The sequence below is a fragment of the Rhinatrema bivittatum genome, chromosome 9 (assembly GCF_901001135.1).
Source record: "Rhinatrema bivittatum chromosome 9, aRhiBiv1.1, whole genome shotgun sequence".
Classification (NCBI taxonomy): Eukaryota; Metazoa; Chordata; class Amphibia; order Gymnophiona; family Rhinatrematidae; genus Rhinatrema; species Rhinatrema bivittatum.
In genome coordinates, this window is record NC_042623.1 from 223176900 (window position 1) to 223203749 (window position 26850).

Sequence of the window (26850 nt, forward strand, 5' to 3'; positions counted from 1 at the left end):
AGTAGATTCAGCTGGAAAGTTCCCAGTTGGTTCAGCAAAAGAAATGCCTTGATTGATTTCAGGTTTTAAGGACAGCCCTGAAAACTAAACCCTGCTGGTACAACAGTTTTCTAGGATGCTTCCTCCAGATTCTCTGTTCCTGTGCTCCAACTTTTTCTGCTTTCATGGATTCCTGCCTTTTTCCTGGTATGTTCTGACTTTCCTGGACAGACTTCACAGCTTTTCAACTACCATGCAGCTAGGTTTATGCTATCCTCTCCTTACCCTTTGTGGCTGTGCAGCAGACTCTAGGGATACCCTCACGTTGTGATAATGTACTCTTAAACATAGAATATGACAGCAGATAGATAACATAACATAAGACTCATCTATTCTGCCCATCCTCAGTCCTTCTCAGCTTTACTCTCCCTTCCCCTCCCTCAGACATTCTCTGTGCTTGTCCCATACTTTCTTGAATTCTGATACTGTTTTTGTCACACCAACTCCAGTGGGAGGCTGTTTCATGTATCCACCACCCTTTCTATGAAGAAATATATCCTTAGATTGCTCATGAGGCTTGCTTCTTTCACTCTTATTCTATGACCCCTCGTTTTAGAGCTTCATTTCTATTGAACAAGGCCTGCTTCCTGTGCATAAATTCCTTGGAGGTATTTGAATATCTCTGTCTTAGCTCTCCTTTCCTCTAGGATATACATGCTTAGATCTTTGTCTTCCTTCATATGCTTTATCATGTAGACCCTTAACCATTGTAGTAGCTGCCTTTTGAATCGACTCATTCGTTCCATTGGTCACCCATTGCCCAATCAAAACCTAACAACTTATTTCCATTTTATGGCTCCATTTTATCTTTCCTATTATTTATCATTCTCTTATCTTTCCCCAGGCTGCCATTTCCTTTGTCTCTTCCTTTCTAATATTTCTCATGCCTCTAACAGTTCTCTTTTTTCCTGTTCTTAACCTTGATCTTTTCCTGTTTCTTTCCTCCCACCCCATTTTCTCCTACTTGTGTCTCTCTTTTTAAGTCATCTCTCAGTTGTCTTCCCAGTTTACTGTCTCCATATTCCATTCTCTTCATGTCCCCTTCCTTTCTCACCCACTTCCTCCTTTCCCATGTTCTCTCTCTTTTCCCCCTTTTGTTTTAATAAAGAAATGTCTTACACCCTGCAATTTAATTCAGTTTCAGGTTCCTTGGGAATGAGGAGATGAACAAGATGTGTTAAATTGGATAGATAAGAAGCAGGTTCACAGGATAGTATTCCAAATTGGTTTTGAGTTTGTGCTGTTTGAAGCAAGATGATAAAACTAGTGGAAATCAAATTTTGTAGGGAAATTAGTCTCCTTTATCTGTTCCCTTTCATCTGTTCCTCCCATCAAGTTATTTCCCTGCCTTCTTTACCCCATTTATTTTTTATCACGCCTTCCTCCCCCCCTCCAAGCTTCTTTCTCACTTCTTTGTTCTGCCCTGCATGTTTTATTCTCTTGTACTTGGCTCCTGTACATTCTTAGTAATCTGTACATTTGTAATCTATTGGGTGATGAATTCTTGAGTTCTAGCTATCTTACTTGAAGAGGCACTTCATGTTCATTCAGCCTTCTTTTGCCTGTCTTTTGTAGTCAGCTTCTAGAATCCTCCATTCAGCTCTTGTTCCATTCCATTGGAAAATTAATTTGTAACATATTGGAAGAAAGCTGGTGCTCCAGCTAAAGAGCACCATGGATTTTGGGCTGCTGCCAAACAGTGCTACAGACCCACTGACCTCGATGATCACAAGTTGATGGAACTTATTTCCTCTGGTGCTGCTACAAACTGAGTGAATTAGTGACACTGATTGACAGACTTTTCAGTTTTGTGTTTCCAATTTGTTGTCTTCTTTAACACAAATATTTTAGAGATGCAAACATATTTGTTATAATTTCATTGTATATTTTTAGGTGTTATCTCTACTTTTGTCAGTTACGTCTGTAAAATAGCCACAGGAAGAATTGGACCGTCACTTGGAGCAGTAAGTAGTTACATGTATGTTTTGTTCATTGCTTACTACTCTATGAATACTTGTTAGATACCACACTGCAACCGAAGTGCCAGAAGTATGCAATTGCTGACTGCACTGGAACTTCATAGTAGAAAACTGCTGCTATTGTTAAAATGTATTCCAAATAGAGATTATAAAGCATGCTGTCTTTTATAACCTAATAAGTTGAATTTCTAGGTTTTCAAACCCACAATGGACTTTCTCAAAAACCTTGTGAATACCCCATATTTGTTTGGGAATGGCAGACTCCAGGACATTTTGGGCAAGCTGGCTGGAAGAAGGGAAATCTTGCCTCACCACTCTGCTACATTCTTTTTTTAAAGTGGTTAATAAATATGTGGATAATAGTGAGCCAGTGCATATAGTGTATTTGGATTTTCAGAAGGTATTTGAAAAGTCCCCCATGAGAGTCTCCTGAGAAAAATAATAAGTCTTGGGATAGAAGGCGATGGCCTATTGTGGATTGCAAACTGGTTAAAAGATAGGAAACAGAGTAGGACTAAATGGTCAGTTTTCTTAGTGGAAAAATAAACAGTGGAGTGCCTTGGATCTGTACTAGAACTGGTACTTTTTAATATTTTTATAAATGATCTGGAAAAGGGAACAACAAGTAAGATGATCAAAATTGTAGATGACACACAATTATTCTGTGTTGTGAAATCACTAGCAGATTGTGCAGAATTGCAGGAAGACCTTTTGAGACTGGGAGATTTTGCATCAAAATGGTAGAAGAAATTTAATGTGGACAAGTGATGTACATGGGAAAAATAACCTGCACTGTTAGGAGTTAACATTGCAGAATGTTAGGCATTATTAGGAAAGGAATGGAGAATAAAACTGAGGATTCATTATGCCTTTATATTGCTCCATGGTGAGACCACACCTTGAGTATTGTGTGCAGTTCTGGTCTCTGCATCTCAAAAGAGATATAACTGCACTGTAAAAAGTACAGAGAAGTGTGACCAAAATAATAAAGGGGATGGAACAGCTTCCCTATGAGGAAAGGTTAAAGAGGTTAAGGCTGTTCAACTTGGAGAAGAGACAACTGGGGGGGGGGGGGGGGGGGGGGGCCGGATTAGATAGTTACTCTGTCAAAAAAATACAAAAACTAGGGAACACTCCATGAAGTTAGTAAGTAGCACATTTAAAACAAATCAGAGAAAATTATTTTTCATTCAGTGCATAATTAAGCTCTGGAATTTGTTGCTGGAGGATGTGGTGAAAGATGGATTTAAAAATGGTTTGGACAAGTTCCTGGAGAAGTCCATAAACTGTTATTAATCACATAGACTTAGGGAAAGCCATTACTTATCCTGGGACATTAGCAATATTTGGGATCCTGACAGGTACTTATGACTTGGATTGGTCACTCTAGGAAAAAAGGATACTGGGCTTGATGGACCCCAGTCTGATCCAGAATAGCAATTCTTATCTTATGCTAATTAAGGGGCAATTTTGAGGTATGCAGGGACTTTGCAGCTAATTTTTAAAGGAAGACTACCTTGTAGACATTGTCTGTTTGGGAACCTGCCTCAGTAAGCCGATTGCTTTAAAGATTTAGTCCTAGCCCTTTGAGGCGAAGATTCTCCTTTTTGGATAAAAGGTTTGTTTGACACAATCCTTTTAGTGACTTTTAATGTTTTTTTTTCACTATTTTTGATTGCATTTTATGGACTTTTTTGTTTTACTTTTTTTTGTCCTTGATTAATTTGGTTTAGGTATTTACTGTTGGTTAAAAGTTATATAAAATATGGTATAACAAATGTTACATTTTTTTTAAAAAGTATTATTGATTTCAAATTAATTCCAATAAACCAAGAAATCAGTGGAATAATATAAAAGACAAAAGGGGGATTCCAGAATTCTCTGTGAGTATATTTTCTTTGTTGTTACTAATGTTTGATTTGGTTCTTCTGCAGTAAGGATAGTTACCAGAGTCTCTTCTTATTTATCACTACTAGTAATTTAGAATACAGCTTATCATGGGTAGGCAACTCCAGGTCCTAGAGTGCCATAAACGGGTCTGGTTGTTAGGATATGCACTGCCTTCATTGTATGCAAATATATCTTATGCACTTTCATTGTGAATGACCTGAAGACCATACCTATCTGTGGCACTTCAGGACCGGAGTTGCCTACCCCTGGATTATAGGATAAAAGACAAAAATAGACAGTTAAATGCACTTTCTACTTTTTATCTTGGGGCTGCAGTGAAACCTGTGTAAGAGTTTTATTTCTGCTGTGAATCTTGCCTTCCTTTTCTTCTCTGGAGCAGTGTCTGCCAGTCATCTATGTCCAAGGTCCTTATTATACCTGGTCTTCCCCTGAACCCCCTAAAAATGCTTGTCCTTTTCTTTTATCGATCTCTTTGTGTGAGCCTCTTGTTTGTCCTGTCTTACAGTTCCTGTCTTCCTGCGGGCTGGGAAGGTCATTTTGATGAAATGTAGTTACATAGAAATATTACTTTTCCTATTCTGACAAGCAGGCATTCCACATAAACATGGCTCAGCCAGTCTCTACCAGTTTAATCAAATGCAGTATTTACAGTATAGATATATCTGTGTCTAATCCCTTAAGGACTGGGAGGACCAGATACTTAATTGTGAAGAAGTTTGTATATGTCTTCCCCATCATGCAACTTTCATTTCTGTAGTCTGTGTGCAACTGAAAAGCCAATCTATTTGCTTATGCTCTGAATCTATAAATTAAAATTACATCTCAAGACTCCTTCATTCACATACCCTACAATAATAAAAAAGATGGAGGAGTAGCTGTAGTTTTCAGATTCACACTGGGTCTAATGTGCTTCCTTACACGGAAGAAGTTATTTTCCTAGGAGTGGCCCCAGGTGTGGGATCCTTCTGATAATCCAGCATGATAGAAATCCTTCACAACTTCCTACAGCTAATAACAGAGATCCTCCTGAATCACCCAAGAATGCTGATCCTAGGTGATTTCAACATTCATGTTGATGAGCAACACAGAGCCATATCCCTAGACTTCCTGGTCACTCGCAAGACTTTATCTGACCCAATTGATCACAAAACCAACACATGCAGCAGGGCATATCCTGGACCTGATATACTGATACTGATACCCAGGCCTACCACTACAGCAATATACTATAGAAAACATCCAGATCATCCAACTCTTCTGAACTTACTACTACCGGATCCACTTTAAAATGTGCTCATTCTTGCCCCAAAAAGACATTCTAGAGAAAACCCTAAGAACAGTCCGACCAGCATCTCACCTGAATGCACAATCTTTTCTGCACACTTGCCAATGTGCAACTAAGCAGCCCTCCATCACCTTGGACATCCTAGTAGACAACTTGAACACAGACCTCAAATCAACCATGGATAAAATCACTCCGTGGAAAACTACCCTCATCAAGAGCCCTAAACTCATCCCCTGGCTCCTGGCTGCTCGAAAAGAGCTAAAAAGAATTGAAAGAAAACTGGAATAAAAGTGCGGAAGGCAAAATTCCAAGCAGACAGAATTGAATGCAAATGACATCAAACAACATATTGCAATGCCATCACAAAGGCAAAAAAAAAGAGTACTACCCCAATGCAATCAACCAAACATAAAACTCCCAGAAAATTGTTTCAAACTATAAACAGTTCTGACTATCTCGCCCCCACTACCCTTCTCCCTCACAACCAAGACCCAATGCAACAAACTGTCTACATTCTTCACTGAGAGAAGATTGCACGCATGTGATCCAAACTGGACAGGACACAAATAGATACCCCAATTCAAAAACATCAATCGACATCATCTCACTCCCTCTCAAACTTTACCAATCTGGGGGAAAAAGATGTTGACTCTCTACTCTCCCCCCTCAGAGAGACTACTTGCCCAGAAGACATGTCCCCTCATAGCTCATCAAGCAAGCCAAATATGGGTAGGGATGTGCAAAGCCCGAACATTTCCGTTTCCGCCCACCGTGGGAAATATCGTATTTCCCATGGTTTGGGCCTTTGTGATTTGGGGGAACCCAAATTTCGGGTTAGCACGCACTAACTCCCGTTAGTGGATCCCCCAAATCACAAATTCCCGTTAGTGCGCATTAACCCAAAACCAAGTTTTTTCGGGTTTTGGGTCCCCGAATCAGGACGATAGCACATCCCTAAAATATGGCCTTCTGCACTGCTTCGAGACCATCACTAAATCATCACTTACTGAGGCCCACCTTCCAAATTGCCTAAAAAGAGCAATAGTACAACCTACACTGAATCAATCCAGATTCTGACCTTAACACAGCATGGAAATTACACTCGTAAACCTGGTGGATGAATTATACATCTACTTTAGACCATGGTCAGCTAACCCTACTAATACATCTTAATCTGTTGGTAGCAGTCTTCAAAACAGTTTCCTCATTTCCCAACTAAACAACTATTGTAATCACTGGCCCAGCACTAGCTTGGGTCACTCTTTTCTACAAGACTATACTCAGCCTGTTGCCTTAGGAACAACTCTCTCAGAACTGCAGTTACTCACTTGTGGGATCCCACAAAGATCATCTTATCCCCCACCTTCTTCAAAGTTTACATGACTCCCCTGGGTAAACTCATCAAAGTCTACCACATCACATACTTGTTGACGACATCCAGCGGCTGGTCCCACTTAACACAAACCAAGTCACAACCATTACCAACCTAATCAACTGCTTAGAAAAAAATTGCCCACTGGTTATCCCAAAATAAACTTAACTCCGAATCCAAAAAATTAAAACCTGAGATGTTATGGATCCGGATGACATGAACCCTCCCAATACTGATCCTTGAGGGAACATCCTAGACACCCAATTTACCATCAGACCCCAGATTCAAGCAGTAACTAGACTAGCCTTCTTCCAACTCTGCCTATTTTACCACCTTTGTCCCCTCCTGGCTAACATAGCCTTCACAATGGATGTCCAAGCCACTATTATCTCTTGCTTAGATTATTGCAATACACTATATGCCAGAATCCCAAGCACCCTAAATCACCATCCACAACTTTGAACAAAACACAGTAGCCTGTATGACAAGGAATGTAGACAAACCTGAACACACACAGCCTGTCCTAAAATCCTTACATTGGCTCCCTACACTGTAGTTAATCAAGTTCAGAGTTCTGACCCTAGCCTGTAAAACCCCCAATGAATTGGTTTATATCTACCTAAATAAATCAATAACCCTATACGTGCCCATCCAGATGCTCGACAATGCAAGCCCGCCTAACACTGCCCTCTCCCATAAGAATGTGTCTTATCAATTGCAGAAGAAGAATTTTTGTGGGATCAGTCCCTACTGTATGGAATTCTCTACCACTTTGCATCAAACGTTCCAGGATCTCCTATCCTTCAAGAAATTAGTGAAGACCTGGCTATATGAGGCAGTCTTTGCTTCCAAGTTTACTACCCCTGTTGAATGTAACTTTGCCCTTCCTGTTTTTTACCTTTGGTTTTTGTTACAGTTTCCCCTTTTCGATGTAAACCGATCTGATATGGTCCTCAACCATGAAGGTCGGTATAGAAAAAAGTGTTAAATAAATAAATAAACTTTTGGAGCAAACCAATAGCTCACACCGCTCTCAATGCTGCCCTATACTCTGTTTCTGTTGATCAGAAACCCCACACTGGATTTTCTCACTCCATACCAAACTGAACCGCTTCACACCTTGAAATCATTGGCACCTGAATCTGATGCCCCTTTGAATTATTTCTGTCTGATATAAACTGGCCTTCTGTGCTATGCTCTGCTCTGTAACATAATGTATTTGCCATAAACTGACACCTTGTCCTTGTCCTATGCCCAGGTACTAGCTGTACCTGATTTCTTCCTAGCTTCTATTATATATTGAGCTCTGTAATATATTGTAGTTGCATAAAGATGTTACCCCATGCTTCTTCTCCATTGATAGTCATGATGTGGGTGATGTCATCCATTGGAACCGAATGGACCCCTCTCTCTCAGTTCATACAGTTTTGCTCTACTGATCATGTGTGGGAATTCCCATGCAGGTGTTTTCTCATGAGTCCCCTCAGTCTTTTTCATCCAAACACCAGCAAAGACGTGTACCTGTATCTGTTTTATTCTGTACTATTCTTGAAAACTTTTCCTTCAGTGTTACCGCACTGCCTCGGCAGCCCTCAAACAACACTTTTTAATGCTAATAAAATAAAAAATTAAAAGTCCAGTGGAGCAAGGACTCGCCATTATGTGTATCATTACAGCAGTGCATACGTCTGGTAGTGCATTAGAAATAAATAGCAGTAGTAGACTAATAATTGTGTGAAAATAAAACAAGTACTGCAGATTATGGGGCTGATGCAAAAAAAAAAATGCGCTGAAAGTGGGCACTGATTGTTCAGCACCTGCTTTCCTAACATGCGCCCACGCATCTCTCCTGGGGGTGCCATGCAATAAATAAATTAGGGGTCACATTGCCAAGGAGGCACTAGGGTCGATTGCACGCCCCTAGTGCGTCCTTGGCAGCGGGCGCCAAGGAGAGGTCTGTTGTCCGTGGGTTAAGAAAATGGATGTTGAATTTATTGGCGTCCATTTTCCTAACCATTTTCCTAACCAGCGTCAGGTTAGGGAAACGGATGCTGGTTAACTGAGCATCCATTTCCCTAACCGGACCACTGGCACTCTTTTTTATACATTTTTTTTTTAAATCTTTTAAACTTTTCATACAGAAAAGCAGTATTTTCAGCTTTTCTTACAACTTTTTGGGGTGCATGTGGGGTGACTAATAGCCTTATCGACATGCATTTGCATGTGATGAGCGCTATTAGTTTTGCGGCGTGTTGGACGTGCTAATCCCCTTACAGCATAAGGGGCTGTGGATGCGTGTCCAAAATGTGTGTCTGATCGCAGGTTAAACAGTGCGCTCGGCCCCTGTGTCTGTTCTAACAAAATTGCTATTGTTTGCTACAGTGAGTGTGATGTTAACCTATCTTTGACATCCTGTTTTTTTTACTGTATTTCTTCTTTCTGTTTCATCTTTTTTACAGTCTGGAGCTATAATGACAGTTCTAGCAGCAGTGTGTACAAAAATGCCTGAAGCCCAGCTAGCCATCATTCTCCTTCCAATGTTCACTTTTACAGCAGGGAATGTAAGTATGTCTATATTCCTCTGCATAAGCTAAAGTTCTATCAGAAATAATTGGAACTAGTGTTTTGAAGGTGAGCCCCTTGTGATTTACATCACATATAACTAGGGGCATAGCAGGAGGTAATATTCCTTCTAAGCTGCACACATCTTTAATCTCTCCTGCACACAGCTTCTCTATGCCTTTCAGTTCCTAGTTGCCTGCAACCAGTTATCTGAGCCTGACTGAGTCCTCCAGTCCTGGTCTTGGGGATGAGACAGAGAATGAACTCTCTATGACCATCTTCTACACTTGTGGATAAGCAGCTGACTCCTTGCTCATGTGGCCTGCCACGAAAGGGAGGGGGAGGGGAGCAGAGATTGTTGCTGGAATGCAGTTTCAGTGCCTCTTGCCTCCAGGGGAGAGGAGAGAGGGAGGTATGGTGGCCTCGGTTCTAAAAGGAAGAGGGATTGTTTGCAATGGGATGCATATCAGGGAAGACAGGGCAGATGCTGGGAAAGAAAGGGTGGGTGGGGAGGGGGCAGATGCTGGGATGGGGTGGTGAACATATGAGGAAGAGGGAAATGGCAGGGGAGAGCAAGCTGTAATGTGGTGAGATGGGAAAGGAAGCGTTATAGAGATGAATGATATGAAGATGGAGGAATAGGAGAAAGGTGAAAGATATTGAAATAAAAGGAATGGAATTGTAGAACAGAGAAAAGTGGAAGGATAGATGAGGGAATTATAAGATGTGAGAAAAGCTAAGGAGTGAGAAGAGATGTAAGTTGAGAAGAGAAAAATGGAGAAAGGAGAAAGGTCCAGGAGCTCTAGAATCCTTTTTTGGTTGGGGTGAGGGCCCCCATAGAAACCCCTCTTCTGTGCCTGTGCAAACCCCCCTCCCCCCAGCTCCTACGAATGATGATAAGGTAGCACAGCTCAGCCACTTAAATTGCCTAATCATTATAACCAGTTTCCTGTTCAGATTTTTCAAACTTCTGTGGCAAATATGTGGCAGACTTGCATAATTTTTCATAAAGTTTCACATCACCCACCCTGCAAAGACAAGGTTTTCAATTAAAACCTTTCACATTGTTTTTAAACAACATTTAAACTATATATAAATACTGAATCTTACCATGTTCAAAATTCAATTGTTTATTAAGTAAAGATATGTTTAAACCTTTTAACTGTGAAATGTCACATTTGTTTTGTCATCTTTCTGAGCATGTGAGCTTATGTATAATGAAACTGCACTTAGTATCAGCAGAGTTTATCTTATGAAATTAATGCCATCTCTGCTGGCTGTGGGATAGGAGTCGCTGCTGAATTCCAAAATACGTCCAGGTCTTTGTGAGCTGGTGTATGGTTGGCCACATGTAAATGTGCAAGAACCTTTCTTTAAGTTTGCTTTATTTGAAATGCTGCCTTGCCATAAAATCAATGTGGTTTCCAAGAACAATAATCTGTAATAAGCCAAGTAACATAAAACAAAGCACAAGTAAAAACACATTTCACAAAATGTTGTGAATACATTAAATAAAACCCAGTACCTTTGCTTTCTGCTATACCAGTTCAGAATGATTGCTTTCTGGACTTGTGTAGTAGAAAGGCAGATGGAGGCAAAGAACCTTTTCTTTTTTTTTTTTTTAATCTAGTGATAGTACGTATATGTGGTGCAGTGAGAGTTAAAGCTAGTATTCTCTGCCTCCAGTTGATGGAAGGATTGCTGTTTTGAGCAGCAGTCTTTATACTTTATTGGTCTGGCCTATGATTTAAATTGGAAGGAAACAGAAAAAGGACCAGTTTATCAGAGACATTCAGTTTGATTGGGCCATAAGCCTGTGATTGTTACAGGGTAGTGAGCCAGAATTTGATTTATTCTGCCATTCCCATCAGAGGGTTCATGGTTAAGCAATTTAAGAGCATATATCTAAGACATGAATTTTGTTTCGGGCCATGCATCTTAAATTTTTACAGAGGAGAGATCCAAAATTTGGATATGCTTCCACCATCAAAGAGTTTTTTGGTTGAGCCAATATATTGCAGATATATACTGTACATATATTAAGGAAAAGAGGAAGAGGATCATCTTAAAAAAAAAAAAAAAATTAAATCTTTACTATTTTTCATTTCTCAATGTTAAGAGGAAGTCTGAAGGAAGTGAGCTTAGAAATACATGTCTGTCTGAAACAAGTTTCTGGTACGTGCCCTTCAGCTGAGACAATAATCACTAATTCCCAATGTAGTAGAAACGGCTGTTGCAACATACATATATCTTTACTTCTTTATTAATTAAAGAAAAATAACTTTTCTCCTCAAAAAAAAATGAGCCATTTCTGAGACACAAAACTGTTCTCCTCATATTCCAACTCTGTGTCTGCAATAGAAAGATCTATTGCATAAATAAAGGGGGGGTGCTCTTTTTTTTTTTAGAATTTCCCATTTGAGGCTTTAAAGTTCCAGTGAGGTTGCATAGATGATATGCTAAATGCTCCTGAAGATTCTTTATTGCAGGAGATAAAGCATCTTCATCCTGCTTATAATGCACAGAACGTTAAGATATTTCCTAGATCATTTATTTTATAATTCTTTATTTTTCAAATTTTTGAAAATATACCCAAGACATCAAACTTGTACAGAAAAGAAGTTGTTGTCATTACAAGTATTATAATGCAAAATAAAAAATAAGAATTAGATATATAATGACCAGCAACAAAATTATAAGAAATGAGGGGGGGACGGAGGAAAGTAATAATGAGCATTATATAAGCAAATACTGTGTTACAAAATCAGGTCGCTGCACACTAGTACACACCCTTTTTTATATAGCAGAAGCAGTAACTGGATTCTCCTGGGATAATGACCGTATAAAGGCTCTGAGCTGGTCTGGTTCTAAATAAATATATTGTACATTCCTATATCTTATACAACATTTTGCTGGATATTTTAACACAAAGCTCGCTCCAAGTTGTAATACCTCTGATCTCATTTGTAAGAATTCCTTACGTCTCACCTGAGTTACTTTAATAACATCAGGGTAAATCCAAATAGGGCGACCAAAAAAGGATACCTGCCTATTTCTTAGAAATAATTTTAAAACATAATTTCTTTCAGACAGGAAAGCAAATGAAATAAGTAAAGGCTTCCTTATTTTGATCTCAGAGTCCAATGAAGTTTCCAAGAAATTTGTTAAGTCCAAATTTTCCATTAGAGGCCCAGCTCCAGCTTGCTCTGTAGTTTCCCTTTGCTGTAGGTAATAAGCCTTAACGATGACAGGGGTAGCTGCTTCTGGAATCTTTAATATTCGATTCATATAGATCTTAAACATATCTAGAGGGGATGTCAAGGGTTGTACAGGAAAAGATAATTTATTTTAAAGTCATAAGTTTAATACAGTGGTCCATACGGTGACCATTAAATCATTTATCCATCTGGGAGAAAGTATCTATCCTGAAGATTGGATAAGGGAGTACAGTATTGTCTCTCCAATTGTTTTAGGAGAGCAAGTGGCATTCTGTTTGAGCTACATCTTAAAAGAACTTCTGTTTCAAAATTAAGCTTTTCAACTGAGAGGATCCGATGCAGCGGAAAATGTTAGTTGCATGCCTATCTGATGGTCTAAACACCCTTATAAATGTTGGTTTGATTTTAATAGTTTTTATGGGGAAGAACGAAAAGTCTTTTATGACTATGACACTGGCTATTAATCTAAAGTGGTGCTTTTTAAATTGCTTTTCAGAGGAAGGCTAATTTTTGAAGAAGTAAAATAATTTAAAAAACTAAAAAACTAAATTCAAAGGTTAGTGCTAGGGACCAATTTTTGCTTTTATAGAGTTCATGGTCAATACTGTGATTCATAAAGTTACAGTCCAAGTATTCATTATACTTCTCAACTCATAAGATCCAAATGTCAAAAGATGACTTTTCAAAAAGTAGGAAAATAAACTTCAGGAATATCTAGGTTATACACTATATTTCAAGGATCCTCTTTTTATGGAAGCCAATAGGCAAGAGGACTTCTTATTGTCCAGTCAGATGAATCCAGAACAAGTGGGTTATGCACCTCTATTAGTAGATGGAGACGGAGCAAACTGATGTCACAGTATATATACCCCCAGTATATATAGCCCTGCAGTGACATCAGCCTGCCAGTATTAGTATTCTCTGTCTCCAGCAGATGTTGGACGTGCATCTCTCTACTGGGGATTGCTTCGATTTAAAAAAAAAAAAAAAAAAAAAGAGCAATAAGGAAAATAAATTCTCCCCTCTCCCAGTTTGAGAATTCCTGAGGTGATTTCTGTGGTCCCTCAGATGAGTGCCTTGGTCTGGTAGCTGGTTTTTCAGCTGGTGTGGACTTAGCTGTTAAGCAGTTGAAAGGCATTAGGTGTAGGAAGCCGAGCGCGGCGGTGATGGCAAATGACCTCTTCCCCCCGCAGCCAGAGACTGTCTCTGTACTCAGACAGATATGGCTGAGCTCAAGTAAGTTTAAAACAAAAAAAAGAAGAAATACAGAGACAGAGAAGGAGGGTTTTTTGCTGTAGGGCTTCCTCCTTCCCCGGTCTCCATGCTTGGTGCACCATTCTGAAATTTGTCCCACTCCATGGGAGGTCTAGGGACGTGGACTGTCTGGCTGGTTGAGCAGCCTCTGTAGGTTAGGCCCTACTTTGAGGCTTTTTTGCTGTGTGCCACGTGGTGGGCCTCAACAGCATTTCTTGTGCTTTCTTTAGGATACTCTCTACAGGATGGCTGGTTCGGTGTGTGCGTCTAGCTGTGCGTCCAAGTTGTGCATCTAGTTTTTGGATACTTAAGTAGGCCTAATAGTCTGTGCGTCCAAGTTAATTGGTGCCTTAAATGGCCTTCCGCTTACCTGTGCACACAAGTTGAGTGTTGCTGTATGCTTAATTTTTTAAGGCGCCTACCCTAGGAACGCCTAAGTTTTGGACACCTAGAATTTTTGGACGCCTAAAAAAAACAAACCTAGACATGCACTTCCAGCTGCCGATCAGTGCGCTGCCAATCTAATGACGCCTATATCTAAGAAACCTAAGCGCCTTTCTCTTTGCACTGCCTGTTATATTCGGGCATCTCAACCAGGAGTCCCCGCTGACTTGTGCCAGCGCTGTTTGGAGGCTCAGGGAGAATTATCTTCCTCTGATTTCACTAAGCCTCGTTCTTTCCAGCCAGATGTAGGTTTGGGTAAAGACTTTTCAGGTGGGCTGCCTGTTTTTGGAACTCCCCTAACTGGTTCTTCAGCAGCGGAAGGCAGTACCTTCTGGTCTGGATACTTCTACATTTTCATGGATAGAATTTTTCCAGGGCTTGCAATCCTTTCTTTAAGCTCAGTCCTCAGCCCCGTCCAGTGCTCCCAGGGCAGAGTCGCAGGTGCAAACCTTGCCTGGACCTACTGGTAAGCACCAGAATACTCCTAGAGCGGCAGTGGGACTAGCCGACAGAGATCTGGATGGCACGGATGATGTCGATCCTGACTCGCTTGAGGATGGTGAAATTTCTCCAGGATTAGAAGCGTATGGGACTATACTATGGTTCTTCCATAGAGATGAACTGTTGGCCCTGATTTCCCAGACCTTGAAAATGCTGGGAATACCTGGGCAGATTCCATGTCTGAGCCAAAGAAAAATCCAATTCTGGTTTCTCTGTGCAAAGCCTCTTGTTTTTTCCCTGAGATGGAGGCCATTCAAGGGCCATCCCAGAGGCTAATTTCAAAGGAGGTCAGGCTTTATAAGGCCTGTACCCTCTGGATCCGGTGGTGAGAGAGCGTTTACATTTTCCAAAAGTGGATGCACTTGTATGTGCAGTCTCCAAGAGGACAACTATTCCTGTAGAGGGAGGATTGGCCGTGAAGGATGTACATGATAGGAGGGTTGAAACTATCCTTAAGCAGGCATTTGAAGCAATAGCAATGACTTTGCAAATAGCTTCTTGTTGTTCCCTGGTGGCTCGCTCTTGTTTACTTCTCTCTCAAAAGGTTGATGATTCTGGGGTGAATTCCAGGGCAGTTATGGAACCAGCGACTACCTTCTTGGAAGATGCAGACTGCAATTTGGTCCGCACCTCAGTCAGAGGAGTGGCTTTGGTAATAGCAGCTAGGCATCAGTTATGACTGAAAAATTGGTTGGCCGATGTGACCTTGAAGGCTAACCTCAAGAAATTGCCCTTTAAATGCTTGCTCTTGTTTGGGAGCGAGTTGGAGAAATTGGCCAGTAAGTGGGGCGAATCACCTGTTCCTTGATTACCGGAGGATAAGAAGCAAACGCCATGCTCCTTTAGCATGAGAGGTTGTGCTAGGGGATCCAAGAGTGTTCAACCCCCATAGAGGAGTGATCTTTCAGAAGACTCGAACTTTTGGTAGGTCTCAGTCCTTCCATCTCAGACAGGCCAGGAGGAGGGTGGGTTCGGGTAGTGGATCCTCCTGAGCTTCCCAATGAAGGTTTGCCGACCCACCCCTAGGAGCAGAAGATAGGGGGGGGGGGGCGCGTATCTCTCTTCTATCAGAGGTGGGTTGAGATCACATTGATTCAATGGGTCCTGGAAGTGATACGAGAAGGATATGCGCTAGAGTTTCGCAGTATTCCTCAGGTCATATTCATGGTCTCTCCCTGCCACTCCCTGCAGAAGAATCAGGCAGTGAAGGATACATTGGCAAGGCTCCTGAGTCTGAGGATTGTGATTCTGGTACCCACGTCTCAAGAAAATACGGGGCGATATTCAATTTACTTTGTTGTGCCCAAGAAAGTGGGATCCTTTCATCCCATCCTGGATTTTGAAGGGTGTCAGTCATCTGCGGGTGACCCATTTTCGCATGGAGACCTTGCACTCGCTGATAATGGCCATACAGTTGGGGAGTTTCTGACCTTATTGGACCAGTTTGAAGCGTATCTTCATATTCCCATTTGACCAGAGCATCAATGCTTTCTGCGGTTCATAGTTCTGGGACGCAGTTATCCATTTTGGGCACTGCCTTTTGGTCTGACGACCGCTCCCAGGACCTTTTCCAAAGTAATGGTGGTAGTTGCAGTAGTTATCCAAATACGGGTGTACGGGTAGTACACCCGTATTTGGATAACTGGCTGATTTGAACCAAGTCGCTGGAGGAGAGCTGCCTGTGACCCGCAAGGTGATCTCCCTGTTGAAGGAGCTCGGCTGGGTTGTGAACCTGGTCAAGAGCAGTCTTCAGTCTGTTCAATAGTTGGAATACCTTGGGGTTTGGTTCAACCCAAAGCAGGGCAAGGTTTTCTTGACGGAAGCTCATATTCAGAAGTTGATGGCACAGATAGTCTATTGTTGAACACTCTGCGCCCGACCGTGTGGTCCAACCTGCAGGTACTTGGTTTAATGGCGGCAACCCTGGAAGTAGTACCGTGGGCGAGAGCACATATGCGTTCTCTTCAGCGCTCATTTTTTGTCTCAGTGGAACCTGCAGTCTCTGGACTATTCGATTTGGCTGGAGTCTCCTCCTGACTGCAGTGGTGGCTACAGCCGGATCATCTAAGGAAGAGAATTTCCCTAGCACCACCAGACTGGCTAGTACTGATGATGGACGCAAGCCTCCATGGTTGGGGAGCTCACTATCAGGAGCTGACAGCACAAGGGTGCTGGGATGCAGAAGAGTCTGTCTTGGAACATCAATCATTTGGAAGCCAGGGCAGTCCGGCTGGCATGTTTGCAGTTTGGTGACAGGCTGCAGAGTCTAGCACTCTGGATAATGTCAGACAATGCAATGACTGTGGCAGGGAGGAACCAAGCCAACAAGTGTCGAAGGAGAAAGATCAACTTATGAAATAGGCCGAACTACATCTCCAGATGATCTCAGCCTCGCATATAGCAGAAAAAGACAGTGTAAGGACAGACATTCTCAGCAGGGAAAGTCTGGACCCAGGAGAATGGGTGCTATCAAACAGTGTTTCAACTGATTCTGGATTGCTGGGGTCTCCCGTTTCTAGATCTGCTGGCTATTTCTTGCAATGCAAAGGTTCTGTGATTCTTCAGTTGCAGGAGAGATCTGAAGTCGTTGGGGATAGATGCCTTGTTGCAGGCGTGGCCAGAAGACAAGTTGCTGTATGCCTTTCCTCCACAGCCCATGTTGGGCAGATTAGTCCAAAGGATTGAATGCCACAGAGGGATGGTGCTCTTGGTTGCTCCAGATTGGCCCAGGAGACCATGGTATATGGATCTGTGGCGGCTCCTGGTGGAATCGCCCCTTTGGCTACCGGTGCACAGGGATTCGACTCAATTTTGTCTTACAGTATGGCAGTTGAAAGGGCTTGCTTGCTGAAATGTGGATACTCTGTGGCAGTGATTTCCACCTTGCTAAGAGCTAGAAAGTTTTCCACTACTTTGACTTATGTGCAGGTTTGGCGAGTGTTTGGGGCCTGGTGTGAGGATCGAGGTACTCTTCCTTGTTCGTTCAAGATCCTGCTCATTTTGGAATTAATGCATGATGGCTTGAATAAAGGCTTGGCCCTTAATTCCTTAAAGATACAAGTAATGGCTCTCGCCTGATTCAGAGGTCAGATGAATGGTGGAGCCTTGATGACTCATCCTGATGTGGCCAGTTTCCTCAAAGGAGTGAAATATCTTTGTTGCCTTTGCGGTTTCTGGTGCCCTAATGGAGTCTTAATTTGGTATTGGATTTCTTGGCAAGCCAGATCCCACGGCAAGCACCGCCTCAATCATTTGGGAAGTCTCCAAATCTGGACCAAACCTCCACGCCAAGAACTATTGCAGTTTTACTTTCTATTTCAACTAGTCGCTAACTTTGTGGCACCAGCTCACATCCCTTTCCACAGTGCCTATTTTTGTACCTTTGCACTCCACCCATAGTGTTATTGCTGCATCTTGCTAGTCTATAACTGCACCACGCTGCTTCTGCCCCACAATTTACTTGAATTAACGATGTATCCCATCCCACGTATCCACCTGCCCCTCTCCCGTCTACCTTCTCCCCACACACTCCACCCACCCCCTGTACGCAAATCCTTAATCCCCATTCTCACCTCCCCCCTGACTCAACTCCTTGGCCTCACCACCCTCTCCATAATTCTCTTCAACGCACAATCACTCTCCAAAAAGACGCCCATCCTCAGCGATATTCTAATCGACTGTAAACCGGACCTATGTGCGGTTACTGAGACGTGGCTCAAAGACAGATACTGTTCTCATCAACCAACTCCATACCTCTGCTTACGAGATTTTCTCTATCCCCAGACCGAAAAAAAGAGGCGGCGGCCTCCTCCTGGCAGCCAAGAAACATCTAAATGTCAAACACATCCACATAGCCACCCCACCCAAACTCGAAATAGGCCTCTTCAAATCCGCCGACCTACAAATTTGTCTAGTATATTCACCCCCCAACCTCCTTGAGTCCAACCCCTCACCTCTCATAGAATTCATTGTTGACTGGATCAACATAGACATCCCCACCATCTTACTTGGAGATTTTAATCTACACGTAGACTCACCTCCTTCCCCTTCATGCCAAACCTTCATCAAATCCCTCCAAGCATTAGGACTCCACCAAATTATTACATCTCCCACACACAAAGCAGGTCACACACTGGACCTGATGTTCATCAACTCTGAAGTCCTCACTCACACCACCCCCACCTGCACCCCAGTCCCCCGGTCCGACCATTATCTAATAGAAGGCCTTCTCTCCTCCAACGCCCCCCATTCTCGCAACAACGTCCACAGCACCACAATAACATCTAGGAAATCCTGCCCCCGTGATGAACTAGCCGCTGCTTTATCTACCTCCCTTCCCAACTTAATTTGCTCTGACCCTGACTCAGCATTAACCTTCTGGAATAACCTCTCAGGAGACTTTGCGAACAAATTTTGCCCCCTCTTTAAGCGTGTCTTAAGCTCCACCTCCAAACCTGCAAAACCATGGTACTCATCGGAACTCAAAACTCTAAAAACTAATCTCAGACAAAAAGAGAGAAAATGGCGTAAGGACCCAACCCCACAGCACTCCTCCATTTTCAAGGCAGCACTACACAGCTACAGAGCCTCAACCCAAAAACATAAAAGAGATTTCTATGCCAAGAAAATCCACGATTACTGTTTCAACCCTAAAGCACTTTTCTCCTATGTCTGAAGTCTCACCAAATCTATCCCCCCCCCCAATACCCGACTCTGACGCAGCCTCCAGATGTGAAGAACTCACTACCTATTTCCAGAGTAAAATCACTAACCTCCTTTCGAGATTCACTTCATCCCCCGACTGTCCCCTCACTCACCCAGCCCGCCATAGCTGCACTCGAGTTTACCTCTTCTAAAGAAGTCGAAAACATCCTTAAAAAACTCAAACCTGCCTCCCACCCTGACGAAACCATCCCCACTAAAGCCCTCCTGGCAGTCCCCCAATCTATAGCCCATAGCAGACATCATCAACTGCTCACTCTCCCACGGAACTGTCCCAGACACACTCAAACATGCCGTTGTTAAACCCCTCCTAAAGAAGCCCTCCCTAGACCCGAAAGATCCCTCCAATTTCCGCCCTATCTCCAACCTACCATTTATCGCCAAACTAATGGAAAGAGTTGTTAACTCACAACTTATGGATTACATTGAAAACCACGCAATCCCAGTTTGGTTTCTGGAAACACTTCAATACTGAATCGCTACTCTTCACCCTATCGGACCACCTCCTCAGGGGCATGGGCCAAGGCCACAGCCAACTCCTTGCCCTCCTCGACATATCCGCGGCTTTTGACACCATCAGCCACTTTCACCTTCTTGCGTGTCTAGAAAGCATTGGCATCCCAAGATTAGCCCTTGCCTGGTTCAGATCCTACCTCTCTAATAGGAAATTCTCTGTAAAAATTGGTGAAGCCATATCTACCCCCCATCCTCTACAACAAGGAGTCCCACAAGGCTCTTCGCTATCCTCCACTCTATTCAACATCTATCTCACCCCTCTCTGCCACATTCTCTCCGAACTCAAACTTAAATTCTATCTATATGCTGATGATGTTCAGATTGTCATCCCCATTCAAAGTTCTATCTCCGATGCCCTAAAACACTGGGAAAGCTGCCTTGATGCCATTAACTCCCTCCTCACCAACCTCCACCTAGCACTCAATGCCAACAAGACAGAGCTCCTACTCATCTCCCCGCACTCCCCACTCCCCCCACACTGTCCAATGATCCTAAGATTAATATCACCTCAGCTCAACCATTCGTTAGGGACCTTGGAGTTCTACTCGATCAACAACTTACCATGAAGAAATACATCAACTCCACACTTAAAGAAGGTTTTTTCAAACTGAATGTACTGAAAAAACTCAAACCCCTGCTATACCCCCAAGATCTCTGTACAGTGATCCAAGCCTCCATTACTACCAAAATGGACTATTGTAATGCACTCCTCCTTGGCCTCCCCTACTCCATGATAAAACCTTTACAAATGCTGCAAAATGCAACAGCGAGAATCATCTCAAACATCCGTAAATATGAGCATATTACCCCCATCCTCAGAAATCTACATTGTAGTGAATGCGGGAGGGGATAGAGAGCCAAAGTCCTCTCCATTATACACAAATCCATTCTCGCCCACAACTCTAACCGGCTAGACATTCCTCTCAACCTCCACCACTCCAACCGACCCACCAGAGCTGTAAATAGAGACTCCTTACTTGTTCCCTCTCTAAAAACAGCTCATCTGGCCTCCACACGTGACCATGCCCTCTCAATTGCTGGACCCACACTGGAATTCCCTGCCTCTGAGCCTGCGCCTCGAACCCTGCTCCATCAAGTTCAAAAAGAAATTAAAAACCTGGTCATTCAAACGAGCTTACCTGGAATAGCCTTACACGCAAAACGTCTTCCTAAGCGCATCTATACTATGGCACCGTAATCCTGCTGTTAAGGACCTCTATGTTCATTGACTGTTACTGTTACTACCTATTTTCCAGGCTGCTCTATTGTTTTTCCCTTTCCCAGTTTTTTACACCCTGTTAAAATGTAATTTCTTACCTGCAGTTCATATGTAAACCGGTGTGATGTCCCTACTAACACCGGTATATAAAAAGACTTAAATAAATAAATAGATAAATAAATGAGCCCTATGTTTAGGCCAATACGTAACCTTTCCTTGCGGTTACTGACTTTGAAAACTGTGTTTCTTGTGGCGATTTGTATGCACGTAGAATTTCTGAGCTGCAGGATGTGTTTTGCTGGGAGTCATTCCTCACAATGACTCCAGGGCTGCATACTGTTCCTTCCTTTTTGCCAAAAGTGGTCACTGATTTTCACTTGGGAAAAGAGATGCGGAGGAATATCGCCTGTTGTGACCCTCGGATGTCAATAGCTTTGATCCCTTCACTGGCCAAACCTATTGAATCAGTAGTCTTAAAACAACTTTCCAACTATCTAGGTGACAATGACCTTCTGCATGCAGGCCAACACAGCTTTAGGAAAGACCACTCTACAGAAACTTTATTATTATCTTGTTTTGATACAGTTTTTCGTGGCTTCGACGCATACACAGACTATATTCTCATTTCTTTAGATATTTCCGCGGCGTTCGATACCCTGAATCATCAAATATTCTTATCAGGTTTACAATCCATAGGTATTCAATCCACTGTTCTTTCTTGGTTTCAGTCATTTCTAACTAATCGTCATTTACACATACAAGTTAATAATCATTGTTCAGACTCATACATTTCATCTACTGGTGTACCACAAGGTTCTTCGCTATCCCCGATACTTTTTAATATATACTTGCTTCCTCTCTGTCACATTCTTACAACCTTAAACGTTTACTTCCGAATTTATGCAGACGATATTCAGTTGCTTGTCCCCTATAAAAATTCATGGTCAGAAACATTTTCCTTAATATCTCTGGTTCTCTCTACTATTAATACATGGTTAGACCACAACCGTTTAAAATTGAATCCTTCAAAAACTACCATTACTCACCTCTCATCCATCTCTGAATCCACTATAGGGCCTCCTTCTCATGTAAATTTCAAAGGTATTCTAATCCCTATTAGTACCTCTACTATCAGTCTAGGTATCACAATTAATTCTGACCTTTCTATGGCCAATCATATTTCCAATATTACAAAAAAATCCTTTTATAAATTACATTTATTGAAAAGAATTCAACCTTTTCTTTTTCTCAAAGATTATCGTACTGTTTTGCAGTCTCTAATTTTTTCGGGTATGGACTATTGCAATGCCCTATTCTTAGGCTTATCTGACTCTGCTTTATACCCTTTTGCAATTAATTCAGAACTCTGCTGCTCGGCTGCTTGCAGGAACTTCACGCCGAAATCATATAACACCTGTCTTACTCTCCTTTCATTGGTTGCCAATTAAATACCGAATTCAATTCAAAGTATTATCAATTATTCATTCTCTTATTTATAATACTTCATCTACCTGGCTATGCACTAATCTCCGTATATACAAACCTTCCAGACATCTCAGATCTCTCTCCAAAAATCTATTAGATGTACCTACTATCAAACTGGCAAAACATGAATTAACTAGAAAAAGGGCTTTTTCAGTTGCAGGCCCTGTTTTATGGAATTCACTCCCAGATTTCCTCCGCCTTACTCCTTCTACACAATAGTTTAAAAAATCACTAAAAACCTACTTATTTCAGAAAGCCTATAGTTTATTCTCTAATTCATAAAATTAACACTCACTTATCTCCCACATTGTCACTATCTACCTTCAACAGATAATATCCATAAGAAATAATACTTTACATTCAATCAAATTTTACTGTTTAAAGTCGTAGGGCATGAATATTTATTGTACTATTATTTTAATGTTAATTTTAATTTGTCTTATTTTTTTTAAGTTTATTCATTATGTATGTTTGGTTGTAAACCGTTTTGATTAATTATTTTGAATTGTAAAGGCGGTATATAAACATTTTAAAATAAATAAATAAATATCAGGTATCTGGAGGTTTTTAAGCCTTTCCGGAAGACAGATCCCATTTGTCCTCCACAGTAGTAGTAAGCAGGGCGAGCTGACTTTGTGGGCTACAATAGCTCGCTGGGTTAAGGAGAGGTAGTCACGCTGCATACGTTGATGCTGGGAAGTAGTTACCTACTCGGGTCAGGGCTCATTCCACTAGAGCTCAAGCAGTGTCATGGGCGGAAGTGAAATTATTGTCTCTCGTTGACATTTGCTAAGTTGTGATGTGGTCCTCGTTACACACTTTTTTCCAGGTATTATCGTCTGGATGTGCAAGCCCGGGAGGATACAGCCTTTGCACGTGTGGTTTTGACTGGACTGTGGGCAGCCTCCCACCCAATTCGGGAGTAGCTTGGGTATATCCCACTTGTTCTGGATTCATCTAACTGGATGCTAATAAATAAGAAATTTACTACTTACCTGATAATTTCTTTTTCTTTAGGACAGTCAGATGAATCCAGCTTCCCTCCCTTGGCTGCCGAATGGTTGTATTATGGTCCTCCTCCATGACTATGTGTTATAGGGATTACCTGTAAGTGTTCATCTAGTCCCCTAGACAGCAGAGTTGCTTACCTGTAACAGGTGTTCTCACAGGACAGCAGGATGTTAGTCCTCACATATGGGTGATGTCAGTGGACGGAGCCCTGACATGGAAAACTTTTCTGTCAAAGTTTCTAGAAAGCTTTGACTGACACTGGCACACTGAGTGCACTGAGAATGCTCAGCATGCAATTATCCCTGTGTCAACAGGTGTGTTAGCAAAAAGTGTGAGCGAAAAATAAAATAATAAAACGTATGTAGACCCAACTCTGCGGGGCGGCGGGCAGGTTTCATGAGGACTAACATCCTGCTGTCCTATGAGAACACCTGTTACAGGTAAGCAACTCTGCTTTCTCACAGGACAAGCAGGATGGTAGCCCTCACATATGGGTGAGTACCGAGCTGAGGATGCCTGAGCAATGCACCAAATGCCCCCAGCTGTGCAGCAGGCACAACAACAGGGGTGGAATTTGGTAAGGAGGGCATCCTGAAACCCTGAATGGGTTGGTGGAAGGATGTTGGGTAGTTAAACTGAAAAGAAGTTGCGTAGAACAGATTGTTGTATCCTATAATCTGCTGTAAATATGTAAATAAGTTCTTCTACTCAGTTATGGTTACTCCTATCTACCTTCTTTGCTGCTTTCTCCTCTTCTTCTCTCTGTCTATCCCACTCTCCCCCCGCTCCCTCTCTCGCCTGCTCCCTGTTTTTTGTAATTTCCTCCTTTCGCAAGTTTATTGTGAACCGGCGTGATGTGCCCCACAAACGCCGGTATATTAAAAGCTTAAATAAATAAAAATAAAAAATTGGCCGAAGATGAAATCGTCTGCCAGCTACATCTAACTAATAATGGGCTGCGAAGGTATGGAGAGAGCTCCAGGTCGCGGCCTTACAAATATCAAGTGGCACCGACCGAAGGTGAGCTACTGAGGTTGCCACGGCCCTAACAGAAGGTGTTTGCACACGGTTTTGTAGCAGAATGTCTGCTTGCTGGTAGCAAAAGGAGATACAGTCCGCCAAGCAGAAGGAAAAGGTCTGTTTGCCCACTGGAACTCACAACTTGTCTTTTGCCAAGAAGGAAAAAGTTAGGTGTAATTCCTATGGAGTGTAGTGCGGTCTAGATAGAATGCAGTTGCACTCTTACAGTCCACTTTTTCCCAACACCTCTCTCTGGTGAGAGAGAGGTGTTGGGAAAAAGTGGGCAGAGTATATGCCGAGTAAGGTGAGAGGCTGCGTCTACCTGAAGGACACGAGGGTGATCACGTAGAACCACTCTGTCATGGAGGAACGCAGGGTCGGGTGAATGTGTTACAAGGTGTGTAACTCACTGACCCTGTTGGAAGAAGTGATGACTACGAGGGAAAGAAGTTCCCATGCCAGAGTTAAGTGAGAGGAATGTAAAGGCTCGAACAGGGTACGTAAGAGTCTTGTAAGCACTAAATGTAGGCCCCATTCCGTAACCAGTGAAAATAGAGGCGGCTTAATCAATGGATAACCCATGGTAATCTGACTCAGAAGGGGATGAACCGTTAATCGGGCATCCCTACTCCCAAGTGGTACGCCAAATTGGAACTGAGGTGTACCCATACAGAGGATGTGTGGAGAGAATCCGAGGGAGTAAGAGAGAAGAGTGGTGTAGAAAAAGGGGGTAATACCCTTTTGTATGCACCATGTGGTAAATCATGCCATTTGGAATGGGAAGATTTATGTGTGGAAGGCTGCTGTGACGCTACCAGTACCTGAGAACATCAGTGAGTCCGTGATATGAGTCTGATCTGTGAGAAGGCGAATTGTTACTGGTGTGATAGGTAGAGAAGTATGGGAAAAACATACTTGTCGCGGTCAGAACGTGGGTCTGAGAAACAGTGATCCTCGACCTGCTGCAGCCTAATGAGAGTTTTGGCTATGAGAGGCATCGAAAGAGATACATATAAGAGGCCTTTATTGTAGAACGAGCAAAGGCGTCCATGGGAACGCATTCTGAGACATGTGTAGGGAATAGAATCTGTCCCCCATAAGGTTCGGTTTGGACACAGAGGGCAAGGTCACTTGACCTTAGCGCTAAAAGATTTTGCTCACTACACCTGTAATCGGAGACCATTCGAGAGGATGGAAACATCTATGAATAAGGTCCGTTAATGCGTTCGGCAAGTCTGTTAGATAAGTGGCCCGGGAATGCATGGAGTGTGCAAGCTTCCTGGTAGAGCAGCTAAGAGGTTTTCCCTGTACGTACTAGGATCAGTCCAGACAGTGGGTTATGTCCCCCGTCCAGCAGATGGAGTCAGAGCAAACTTTGGAGGGTGCTGGCATATAAGCCGGTGCGCCCCTCCTGTATCCTCAGTATCTCTCTGACTCCAGCAGATGTGAGGAGGGGAACCCATTGTTCTCCCTACTTAGTGGCTTGTCACTCTTTTTCATTATTCTATCTTCTGGTGGATCAAGCTATTAGCAAAAAAAAAAAAAAATTAGTAAAGGATTCAGTTTTGTTCCTTTCTGTGGCGGGCCAGCTCGGCTGGCTTCGCCTTAATACTTGCCATCTGGACTGCCTCTTCTTTCCCTCTCTCCTGCTTTCTTACTACCTCGAAGGGGTACAGGGTAAGTGTGTTGGGGGAAGATTTTGTTTTTTCTTCTTGCAGCTTCCGTTTGGTGTTCTCCGGAGGTGGATGCTGGTGGGGCCAGCCTCTCCCCTCACCCTAGTCGCGGTCTCTCACCCTCTCCCCGCGGTCCCGCGACGTCACATTCCCCGGGACCGCAGGCGGCACAGACGGCTCATTCCCCTGCCGCCCTCGGGGCTGTTGGGGCTGTGCTTGAGTCGAGCTTGGGCGCGGACGGCCCGCTCCTCCCGCGGCGAGATTTCTCGTGGCTGCCTCGGGTGCCTTGGGCCCCCCCCCTCCCCTCCCCGGACGCTCGCTATGCCGCGCGTCCGTTGCTCTGCTTGTGGCGGCCCGGGACAAGCCGCATCGAAGGACGGTCTCTGTGGCAGGTGCCTCCCCGGGGGGGGAGACTAGCACCGCTCCCTCAACTGCTTCTCCGCCGCGGTCCGAGCGCCGCGGGCCTCGAGGGTTGGCCCCGCCCTCGTCTTTGGCGGGAGCGGCGGCCATCTTGGAATTGGAAACTTCTGACGCCGAGGAAACCACGGAGGATTTTTTGCCACTGGCGCCCCCGAACCTGGATCCGGGACCTCTTCCCTCCACCTCCGGGCTCTCCAGGGACCCCCTTCCCACCCCACC

At 43.1% G+C, this 26850-nt stretch overlaps 1 protein-coding gene across 2 annotated transcripts in view; it reads left to right on the forward strand.

Moving 5' to 3' along the window:
* PARL (presenilin associated rhomboid like) overlaps positions 1-26850 on the forward strand; it is a 263836-nt gene that overhangs the window by 189171 nt on the left and 47815 nt on the right. For both annotated transcript variants that reach the window (XM_029617018.1, XM_029617019.1), the window contains 2 exons: positions 1933-2003; positions 9046-9147. In XM_029617018.1, the coding sequence (XP_029472878.1) occupies positions 1933-2003; positions 9046-9147 (173 nt within the window). The remainder of the gene's footprint in view (positions 1-1932; positions 2004-9045; positions 9148-26850) is intronic.